Source organism: Manacus vitellinus, unplaced genomic scaffold, assembly GCF_001715985.3.
Source record: "Manacus vitellinus isolate BGI_N305 unplaced genomic scaffold, ASM171598v3 scaffold_7_pilon, whole genome shotgun sequence".
NCBI lineage: Eukaryota > Metazoa > Chordata > Aves > Passeriformes > Pipridae > Manacus > Manacus vitellinus.
The window spans coordinates 2,791,625-2,803,782 of NW_021940813.1; the positions used below are offsets into that span (position 1 = coordinate 2,791,625).

Sequence of the window (12,158 nt, forward strand, 5' to 3'; positions counted from 1 at the left end):
CAGAAATGAGAAACAGCAATCCCTGTCTGGTTTCACTGCTGAAACAAGGGTTGCTTCCCAGTTTTATCCTTCTCTGCAGGGAGGTGAAAAAGGCAGAAAGCAAGAGAGGGAGAGCAAACAAAAGTTCTCCACTAGAATAGCACGGGTAAAGGAAACTACATCTGCTCTTGTGCATGAAGTGAAGAACACACATAAAGGCAGTGATGGAAAACCCCTGGCAAGCTGTGCAGTTTCCCACTTGGAAGACCTAACTCCAACTCTTAACCAGTACAGTGATCACTCTTCCACTCTTGGGGACATTTTTAATACAAAACCATGGATTTTGTCCACACTTCACAAATGTTCCATGCTCTTTTCCAGGTCTTTACAATGTGATTTGGAACAAATCCTTCTGATGTGCTTGTGTAGAGTGGCCTTTTTAATGCTTATCACTCTCATGCTGAACCTGTGGCAATCACTTTTCCCCAGTAAACATCATTGTTTTTGAGGAGATGAACCTCTTCCCCCTTCCAGCACCTCATGATGTCTCATCCAATCACATGGACACCATCTAGGAATGCCCCTAGCCAAAAATTAATGGAAGAGTGCTTTGGGAACCTCTAAGCACTTATTTTGTTGTTATACTCTTCCTTATGCAACAGCTGAGTAAAACTGGACAAAGTATACTGGGACAGATTAGATCTTCAGTCTCATTAATTTAATGTAATTTTGGGCAAAATGGTGAAGAGAACTGTTGTCTGGAAAGCAAATGGAACAGCAAAAAAAAGAAGAAACAAACTGTTCTTATCCAACTGTACAGATCTTACTATTATGTCTACCTGAGCTAGTCAGCATCAATCAGCTCAACTGGGTATATGTTTATCTGGGAATCACAGGGTTCTCCTCCACAGTCACAGCTGCTAAAGACTAAACCTGCGATAAACACCACACTCTGATAAATACCACTGTTAACAGAGAAGAAATGGCATTATTCCTTGAATATTCTGGTTAAGACCACTCTATCCCTTTCTCCACAGAGAAGCTACCCACACAACAAAACTGGTTGACCTATGCTGGTTGAATAAAGACAGTTAATCCACTTTTCAGACAGCAGACAATTCTCAAAGTCACTGCTCTTACTGCTCACACAGAGACCTGTGGCAGGATTTTATGAATACAGCCATGTGCCTTTGCTTCTATTGTGGTAACATACATCAAACAGAGCTGAAAAAGAACTGGTCAGCTCTTTTGAGAAGCCTGTCTTCCACTGATCAGATGTACAGCCCTTCTGGATGAAAGTGCTGACAATTTATGCTTGGTGACATAATACCAAGCTAAAAAAATAAATTCAAAGGGCTTATTGAAATATAAGCAACACTGTCCTGTGACAGCAAAAAGAGCAGCACCCAGAGTCCTGCAGTGAATTCCTCCCACAGTTTCATTTTCATTTCATACACAGATGACTCAAAATTAGCCCATCAATTTTGACATTCTGTCACAGATGAAAAAATATCCCACTCCAAATCCACACACAACCTTCATTACAGAAAAAAGAAAGCACTGTGGCCACAGCTTGGTGCCAGTTACAAATCTGAGTTAAATGACCACTATGTAAAGAGGGAAAAAAAATAAAAATGGGCATAAGCAGGCTAAATTAATATTTAGAATAATAAATTAGATGAAGAACATGGAGAAGGTGAATGAAGAAGTTTTGCACTGGGTTGAACAATTTTAACAAAATATTCTGGAAATATTTTATAAGGTATATAGGACACAACTGTTTTATTCTACCCATCCACTAGAAATTTTGGTCTAAAAATTATTTAGCAGCTTTCTATAAAAAATGGAAAATGACAATTTTTAAAAAATAATTCCTTTTCAGTTTTTTATGTGTTTTCTTTTATGGAATCTGATGATAAACCTTTTAGTTACAGAAATGGGTTTTCATTACGTAGCATAAACTAGAGAGAAAGAAAAGCTAAATTTTTCAATTGCCATGTTCTTCTAGTCTGCAACAGAGAAGAGTATTTTGGTTTACTGCATTTAGCCTGGCTTTTCAAGGGATGTTATTGGAGGCAGAACAGAGAACACAGAATTCCAACTGCTGCACTCTTTCTCTGAAAGCCCACCCCCTCATTGCCCAAAATCTGGAACACACATACTGCAGTAAGTCTAGAAGCCTTTTAATTTTCTAAGTTTAATTAAAATATTTTCCTCCTCTCTTATTTACTTTATTATCTACTCTTACATATTCTATTTTGGGTGAAAAATCTCACGTATCATACTCAGTGTGTCTAAGACTCCTTTGGAAATGGAGCCTTAAACAACACTGCTGAAGGCAAAGATGGAAAAACGAAACACAGAGGAAAAATAAAAGTTAATTTTACATACCTAACTGCTGTAAGACAGTTGCTTTTACTTGTGCAGGAAGGTTTTCGATCTGCAAAAGCTGTTCATAAGCTTCCTTTGCAGAGTGATACTTTCTCTGCAAAAGGAAAAAAGTAAATGGATTAATCATAGAGCTTACAACAGATCACCAATAGCAACGATTTCACAGCACTGACAGCACACAAACACATTGACAAAAAATTCTAGAATTTTTTTTTGCATACAGTGCATATGAAAGCTTTAATGAGTGACGTATATATATGGTAGGAGAATAACTTCCATAAATATAGTATTTAATATAAACTGACTACGGAAAAGAATTGAGAGAAACTTGAAAATTATTAAATTTGGTCAACTCCTCATACATGCATTATGCTTTTTACTCTAAAATGAATATTCTGCTTTTAAGGGGAATACTTGAATGTGAGTGTACATCTGAGAAAACCCTACACAAATTCCTCCCAGGAAATCTGTAACAGAAGTGAAGATCATCATTAATTGGTGGCTGGTATAATTTTGCCTCTTCCCTTCCTTTGGTATATTTGAGCTGCCTCTTTCAACATATTTGTTGTCCTACTAAGAGTCCCACCATATGCAAAACTAAAAGGACTGTGCCTAGGTAATGAAGGTATGCCATTTTATTATCTACTATATAGTTTAAGTGTGCTTAGAGCCTGGAAACACTCAATTCATAACTCCCTATACAAACAGGTGCTGGTACATAAAACACATTTACAGGTTAGGATTGGAGTCTTTATTGACTTCACTGAACAGTATGAGCTATTTTGTATATATTAAAGGCTAAGATTTCTCAACAGATGAATTATTTGGTAGTAATGTCAGCATTTAACTTTGCATTTTCTAACAATAATTGCTTAACAGTGAATGTATTTTAAATGTTCAGTTCTGTTCCTCCTCTCCCACGAATATGCTTTCAGATAATCAACAGTACACTTCATCCAGGCAAACAGATGAAGAGCATATTAAAAGAAATGGGGCCACCTAAATGCAAATGACCGTGGCTTAGTTACATTTGTTTTAAGCACAGAGTGCACAGTAATGAGTACTGGTGCTTTAAAAGGGACTCTAAACAGCATAAATACCTACTAGAAGTTAAAAATGTCATTAGGTTCTTGAAATCTCAAAAATCACAAAAGACAACTCTGGTGATTTTAAAACCTTATTCTAGTCAGGAAGAAAAATTAAAGCAGCAATTACATACTTTCAAATGGAACAAGGGGAAGTTGGTAGGAAAGATTTTTAATTGGTGTTCATGAAATGCAGACAACTGGTAAGAAAACAAATAATATAAATAAATAAAATATCCATGTCCAGCAAAAGAAAAACAATCAGGAAAAAACTTTAAATTTAGCATTGGGAACAAAATTTGTAGTTTATGACTATGAAGGATAATAAGCAAATGAACAGAAGTTCACTGTAGAGCATGAGAGCAGAGGCAGCAATCCAGATGTCAAATAGGTAAATGTTAGTGCCTAATATTCACATTTTGAAAAAGATGTTTACATGCTGGGGAAGAATCAGAAATATCTATTAAAATAGAGCATGTTTTTCAGGTTTGGAATATTTTTTGCTTTTATTTCATAGAATCAGAATGGTTTAGGTTGGAAGGGACCTTAAAGACCATCTCATTCCAACCTCCCTGCCATGGGCAGGGACACCTTCCACTAGACCACGTTGCTCAGAGCCACATCCAACCTGGCCTTGAACACTTCCAGGGATGGAGCAGCCACAACTTCTTTGGGCAACTGTTCCAGTGCCTCATCACCCTGCCAGTGAAGAACTTTCCCTTATATCTATATGTTAATTCCAAAGATCAATAGTCTTTAATGTTTGGCTGCATCATGAATGGTCTTAGAAATGCAAAAGGGGAGGAGAACCAAACACAACATCTTTAGATACCCTATAAGCTCCCTCACGGCCACAGATGAAATAAAAGAAATTGGCATTAAACACCTTGAAAACCCACAGCAAATTCTTATCAGCACCAGGCTCATCTCTTGTTCAGATGCTGGCAACCTATCATTTAAACTCCAGTACTGTGGTACTTAATTAAGGAATGAATTAACTTCTATAATATTAGAGAGCGGATAATTTTCAAATACATGGAGGAGCTAAAAAAGCCCTGTTTCATTGTGTCCTGTAAAAGAAACCAAGCAACCAGCCTGTCTCCAAAACCCCTCTTCATTGTGTCAGAGGTAATATTCAGAAGTCAGGACCCTTGTGGTTCTCAGTTTCTCAAATTCCAAAAGACAAGACACCCCTCCCAACAGAACTGAGAGACAAAACAAATCTAACAGCAGAATCCACCGAAACGTTTTTGCTCTGGCTCGCAATAAAATGAAGCTCCTGCTTCCTGTAGCTGTCAGTCAAAAAGCACAATTTAAGCACTGCCAGCACTGGTCACACAACTATTCAGGGCACCTGAGACGGTGACCTGAGGTGTTCCACTTGCTTTTGATCTGCCAGAGTTACAGAACTAGTGCACTGAGGAAGCTTTGTCATATAAATGTGTCAGAGGTACTTCAGTGCCCAGGATGAAATCTGGATGGGGGCCAAATAAGAACCATGACATTCCAAGAAGCTGCTTAATGGTGCTCTGGGATGGGAGATTTCTGTCCTGTCATGCAGCTTTGCACCAAAAGCACTCAAAAGAAAAGTATTTTGTTTGTCAGATCTGTATCTTTTATTTATATATAAATACTTAAGGCCATTTTTCACTGTGCCATCAAAAGACAGCACTTACTTCATCAAGCTACTTTCCAGCTGACTGAAAATATAGTTTATGTCTGTCATCCATTTCAATTACAACTGGTTTTGTTTTCACTTCACATCCCTTCCTCGGTCATATGATATGTATAAACATGATAGAAGGGCACAAAATCTAGATTATATAACCAGTCAGTCAAATTACAAATATACAATAGCTGTTTCAGTAGCTACTTGGTTTTAATTTATTTGTGTTCTGGAAGCTCAGGCACTGTTCTATAATTTCCCAAAGGATTCACCTAGAAAACTCCATGGTAGGATTTGATACAGAATTAATAAGCTTTATGTGCCATTGGCCTCAGATTCCAAATGTCACATATCTTCAGTTCAATTTGAAAACTGAAAAACTGAATTTGAAAATTTCATGTCAAATATATTTAAAAGACACCTGGCAACTGTCTGGAATTGGATTTATGTATGTGTGTGTGTATATGATACAATATATCTATGATTTGAGGAATTACGTATTTTATACATATGTCCAACTTCTTAAATATGAATATAATTTCATAAGAGAATTTTCCTAGAAGTTATATTTTGGGATTTCTTTTTTGCACTCAATTTGGGAGAACAGTAAATCTATTTTTATTAAAATAGCTGCTCCATTTTACAGCATGACAGTCCACATACAAAATATTTTTAATTCAGCCAAAGCAAAAAAAGTTTCTTTAGTGATTCAAGACTTAAGTCTAACTTTACTAAAGCATCTATAATCTAAATTCCAGAGACTGAGTACATCATATAGTTCAAAACTCAACCACACTTTATAACTATGAGCTTAAAGCTTACCTGGATTTCATATAAGTGGGCAATGTGAAACTGAACTGTAAGAGTGGGAAAATCAAAATTATTAGTTTTAATGAACAACAACAAGATGTTTTTTCAAGTGAGGACTAAACAACATTTCAAATTTATTGATGCAAAACAGATAAATTACATTTTTAAGATATTAAAAAAAATATTTGTTTACATTGATATTTTACACTTAACATACCAGCCCTGACAGAGGATGAATATGTGTCCTAACAAAGCATGAAAAATGTAAACAGATATCGCAGAAAGGCAGCCCATGGATTTTATCTGTATTCTGAAACACAGAGCCCATTAACTTTTCAATAAATGTAGCAATAAAATGTCTTTAGGCAAAGATGCACAGGAAGAGAACACAGGTAATATTTTCTGTACATAAATGACTCGGAAATAAAGATTTTCATTCAACTGCAGAGAGACAGACTAGATGGGATACAGAACAGAAAACTTATACAGAGCCAGACTAAATTTAGGTGTTTTTCCTTCCTTTTTAGGCATTGTCTCTCCCCCTCACCCCGGGAAACTCAACTCAAAGAGTTAATTACAGATGATATTCTGATCGTTACTGTTAAGCATCTTCAATTCCTCACACGGATTGCACAGAATGCCATAATACTACCAGCAGCTCTAGGAGGCAAGAAAATTGCTGGCTAGAGAAAGAAAAATGAAAGTTGTTCAGGAGTAAAATCAGAGGGAAAATTATCCTCATGCTGCTCAAATCATTACATAAAAGGCTTGAGAACTGCTACCCTAGACCAGCCGTGGACTGGTAGATAGCTAAAGCTAATTGAGATGAATGTAATCCTTATTCTGTTTTGATGAGGAAAGAAAAGTTCCTTTGAGACAGACTTCTGCCTGATGTCCTTGAGGATTACAAGTAAGAAAATACCTGTGTTTGAGCCAAGCTCAATTTATTTCAATTACTGAGATTCCCTTCCCTTGAAGCTACAGAATAGTGTGACACCAAATTACCATACAGGTAATTTGGAGTTCCAGGGTTTCTCTCTGGGTCATAAGGGAGGGGAAAATCTCCCTCTGTGCACTGCTTTGTCCTTCACTATAAAGAAGAAAGTCGGGTGCACTTTGGAAACCAGGTCAGAATGAAATGCATCATCTAAAATTTTAATAAACTTTTTGTGCTCCTTGCTAAAGGGCACATAACACACCCATTATGTTCACCACATCATCAGACTTCACTCTGTACTGATGAAAGAAAAAACCCTGCTTTTGTTTCAGGAGTTCATTATCTAAAAAATCTCTCTTTAATTTTTTTCCCCCATAACAAAACCCTTTCAGTGTGAAGCTCCAAAATGAAGTCATGCCTTGCAGGGGAAAGAAATTAAAGGTATCACATTAGAGATTGCCTAAGTAGGAAGAAGACATGCTTAATACTCAAACATTTCTGTAAGGAACACACTCAATGTAAGGCAGTGAAGCCTTCACATGAGGCCATCCCTCTACACAAATCTAGGGGCAGAGGGGATGTGGGGGAAGGCTTAGGAAAACCTTACAAAAACTCAGAGATACAGTGAAAACTGATAAACTCAGTGAGAAAGAATAGGAACAAACATGAAATATAATTAAAGAATCACATGTCTGGTAGAAAAACAATAAAAGCCTATTGACTCAGGGAGGACTCTGCAGATTTTTACAAAATTATCTGTGTCTGTTCCTGATAAGTGACAAAGCTTTGAAGAAGACCTTGGAGCACAGCTGTCAATAGAGCCAGTGGTTTCACCCATGTAAACAAACTCCCTTTCAATGCCCTTGCTGACAAGATATTCCCTATTCCATCCAATTCCTAAAGAAATGCTTTTAAATGTTTTATCCAATGCTTCTGAAGTGAGACTTAGGAGGCACCCTAAGCTCAGCAGCACGAAGGTACCTTAAAAACTGAAGGAGTAATTTCCTTCACAACTCTATGCCTTTAAATTCTTACAGACTCCAAAAACATGCAGGAACATACACTTATTCTTGCATAAGAATTCCACTAACTCTGGATAAATACCTGCTCTGTAACAGCCTACAATACATGATGGATCACACTGCACTAAAGATTGACTGTGTTCAAGTACAGACTAATATATGGTTGGCACTGAATCAAACAAATAATCAAGTAAGTTTATTACTTTTTCTTATTTCTACAGCCTAGGACTGATGCTGAATTTTAGATCTATAAATTTAAATAGCATGAAAATAACCACTGAAAATTGACAAATAATCAAGATGCCACAAAGTTTTAAATAATCACTCTTAAACGTGTGCCATGGCACAAGCACTGTGTTTATAAATAAATAAAAAAGCAGTCAAATTGTACGTTTCCTCCAGAATTCAAGTCTTCAGAGCAATGACTAAGTTAAGTCTCAATTTTTACTTATTCTATTTAGTAAAACAATCTTCAATTCTACTGGAACATCTGTCTCCACTGATAGATGGAGAGAGGTTCTGTAGTCTCCCTTTCTCAGCACCTTTTTTTCTTCTCAGTACCTCTTTTGACTTTGAAGAATTGGTTCATTAAAAATTGATGCAGTTGTGAGTATGAGACTTAAAAAAAAATCCACAACAAAATATATGGAAATACTCATAGTTTACTTACTTTCAGCGTTAGACAAAGTGCAGGGATTGCAGTCAATCAAAGCTAACTGAAAATGCTGGAAAAAAAGAAAGAATTATTTGCTTTTTCAAACAAAGTAATACTAGCACTTTGGCAAAGTAAATCAATTTTGTACTTGAAAATCAATACCGCATTTTACCACGTGCCTTAAAGAAAACAATTTTCAATTTCTGTTCAACTGTTTACCAGAGGAAAGAAAATCTTTTCATTGCAACCACGACAATGCTTGTAGTAATGTAAGATGGCAACAGACATCTTCACAAAACCACTGGGATAGCACCTGGAAGAATGAGGCACCCAATGAATGGTCAAAATTGGAAGATCAGGTTTTCCTCTGAATACACAGCTGGGACTGCAGAGGTACAGGCTCATGGCCTCGTGGAGATAAACATCAAAGCTCTCAACTTGTCTATCTAGAAAAAATAACACTCTTCCTTCAAATTCAGTGACTTTAAGCCTTTAAAAACTGAACTTTTGTCAAAGAGCACTTAATACAAATATCTTTGCAGTAAAACACGAGTTCATAAGGAGTTCCTAAGTTCTTACATCTGCTTCTCCAGGTATTAAGATAACTTCAGTTAAACATTATAGGTTGCAAAGCTTCTAAGTTCTGAGGCAAATATTGCATTCTTCTAGAAAGAAGGTCACAAAAGCAGAGCAATGAAGCCTGTCTGTCTGGATGTGAGCAATCATTTCACAAATGTCATGTTAATCCACTGATCACTATTCACAGTTTAAAAAGTTTGTTAAAAGAACAGAAAAGGCACAGAAACTCCAGCGCCTCTGAACTCTTCCATAAAATTCAGAGAAAATCCCTACAAGGTGTAGAAATTGGATTAATATATTAATACAACAGAGAAATAATGTTAACAAATACAGTTATCTGCAAAATACAGTTTCAGGTGGCTTTTAATACACAAAACATGATTGATGCTTTAGTATATTTTGTTTTGCTAGCACAAAAATGATATTTTAGCTCTGACTATTCAGGATGCCAAACTAGGTGGCATCAAGAGCTTCCTGGTGTAGCTGGGAAGAAAAACATAATCCCTATCGATGGATATATACAAATCACTTTCAGTATTGTCATACCCAGAGCTACTACATACTACTCAACTTGCCTCATGGTGCTAATAATACCTTGTGTATGGCATATCAATGTAACACACATCTCAAAGATTTATAAGAGTTTAACAGACAAACAAATGGCTCAGAAACTCTAATTTTAATAGAAAAAAATATTAGAAAATTAATGTATTATCCATAAAAAGAATGCTGATGGCTTTAATGAGCTCTGTGAGGCACACACTGATGCAGCTCACTCCTCATTGACTTCTATCATCATTAGTAATATATAATAGCCTTTAAAAAGAAAACAAACTCAAGTAGAATGATAACACAAATTTATGACTTTTAATGAACATTTTAGCAATGTCATCCCCAGAAGTGAGCACTAACCCCAGTGAACTCACATATATTTTAATTGTGAAATCACTTTTTAAGCTTAGAGAGAGTAGTAAATAATACCTTATAAATAATATCTTATTTCTCTGCTGTGCCTGTTCCTTTTTCTACTATTCAGCAGTCAGACAACTTACAGTCTCCCCTCACTTACATTGCAATGCAGGTTGAGTGCCTCAGAGACATCCTTTAGTCTGTTACCATAGTGATTCTACTAAGCAGGCAACTTTAAAAAAAAAAGAACTAAATAAAAATAAAATGCTCTATTTTAAAATGCATTTTACCTGACAAAAGAAGAAAAAAAAAAACCAAAACGCTTTGGCCTGTAGACTGAGTATTCCTGATCTAAAACGTACAAAATCCTTCTTGTACAGATGTGTCATCTTGCACTGTCACTTACAATTCCTATGAGAAGGTAAAGCAGAAAGGAACAGATCTGCTCTCACCTAGCAATGCTATTATAAAAAATAAGCAGATCTAAAAAGAAATAATTGACAACTGTTCTGTAGCAGTTTTTCAGAAGGGTTATTGCAGCAAGACTCACTGCGAGAAGGCAGGCAACCATATAAGAAAATGTAACCATTTTGATATATAAATATGTCAACAGTATCAGTGATATACAGCAAAAAAAAAAGGCAGGAATATTCTCAGCAATGTCTCCTAAAAATTTAAATTTCCATTGCTACATTTGCCAACTTCTGTATTTTAAAATCCCCATCCTGTAAATTTTTTAAGTGTAGTAAATTTCTCCTAGGACTGTTCACTGAGCTCCGAACAGTAAATAAACTGATAAACCAAAGCAGGAACTACAGAAAAATATACCATTTGCATGAAACAATTATCACAATTAAAAGCAAACCACAGAAACCCCAGAACCTTTCAAACCAAGAACCTCTGAAATGCACATAACATGAGCAAACCTACACCTCTTGCCGGATAAATAATACATAGCTCCCCGTTAAGTATTCAAAATCAGACCAAAAAAAACCCCCATGCATGCATTTTAACACATCAACCTCATCAGCCAAAAGCAGATCCACTAATCACAACCACAAAAAAAAAAAAATTAAAGAAAAAGGAATAATTTCCAACTTCCATTTCTGCAACCCAACAGCAGCGGCTGGCAAACATCTGCACCTCTCTCAAATATTGCAGCACTGAGGCTGCTGCTGCTGCTGTGTGGAATAGTTGTTATGCAGGAGAGGCCGCTGCAGCTCAGAGACGACACACAATACCTCAAGGCAGACAGCACTCTATAGAAATTCAAATCCCGGGTAAGAGGATTTACCTAGAAGGCAGTGTTCTGAATGTTAAAAACTAACAGCCTCTCTTCAAGGGCTGCGGCTCAAGCCATAATCAAAGAATCGCTCGGCTTAGACAAGACCTTTCAAGATCATCAAGTCCTAGATCACCTTGATTTGTAGCCATCTGTAATTGCACCGTTATCTACAGACTACTTCATCTCCTCTGGAGTCCTTGACTCGTCTCTGATTGTGGAAACAATCCGCAGGTAACCTTTCCATGGATGAGAGGAACAGTGGATTCCATATAAAGAGAACTGATGAAAGCACTAGGTCTGACAGTAAAATAACACTAATCTGACACCGATTTAGGTTACATTAACATATTTTCACTACTAGAATTAACACCAATTCTTTACAATTAAAGACACAAGTACCCAAGTTTTGGTTGTTTCTTTAATCAATAAATGACCAACACAAAATGAACCGTTTTCTTCTCAGTGCAAGATTTTAATACTGTCTCTGTTTACATCCAAACCTGAGACCTCAAACCAGTGATTCTCCTCCCTCCTCCTCTCCAGGATGACATCAGCAAGTCTAATAGCTCTCGGTTCTGCATTTATTTAGCAAGCAAGGCAAGCCATCATCTGAAACCTGACAATTCTCACCGACTTACCATGAAGCAAAGCTCCATCATGACTCAGTGAAATTCTGTCAGGAGATGGCTTTTTCTGCCTATGTGACCTAGGTGTGATGCCCGTGTTCCTCAGAGCAGCCTTTGTTCAGATAAGTAGGACACGGAAAGCCTTGCATAACCAGCCAGGGCAGCGAGCCAAGCCTCCATTTGCCAGGGATCTCTGGGACCAGGGGAGAAGGTC

The 12,158-nt window shown here is 36.8% G+C and overlaps 1 protein-coding gene across 17 annotated transcripts in view; it reads right to left on the minus strand.

Moving 5' to 3' along the window:
* Positions 1–12,158, minus strand: part of KDM6A (lysine demethylase 6A) — a 117,511-nt gene that overhangs the window by 50,278 nt on the left and 55,075 nt on the right. For 16 of the 17 annotated variants that reach the window (XR_003212939.2, XR_003212937.2, XR_003212938.2 and 13 more), the window contains 3 exons: positions 8,561–8,615; positions 5,944–5,978; positions 2,371–2,464 (listed from right to left, as the gene is read on the minus strand). Coding sequence is in view for 8 of the 17 variants with exons in the window: in XM_008922853.3 (XP_008921101.2) it covers positions 2,371–2,464; positions 5,944–5,978; positions 8,561–8,615 (184 nt within the window). In the remaining 9 variants the exon portion in view is untranslated. Of the gene's footprint in view, positions 1–2,370; positions 2,465–5,943; positions 5,979–8,560; positions 8,616–11,956; positions 12,030–12,158 lie in introns of those variants that run through there. The other variant, XR_001922130.1, reaches the window with a different exon arrangement.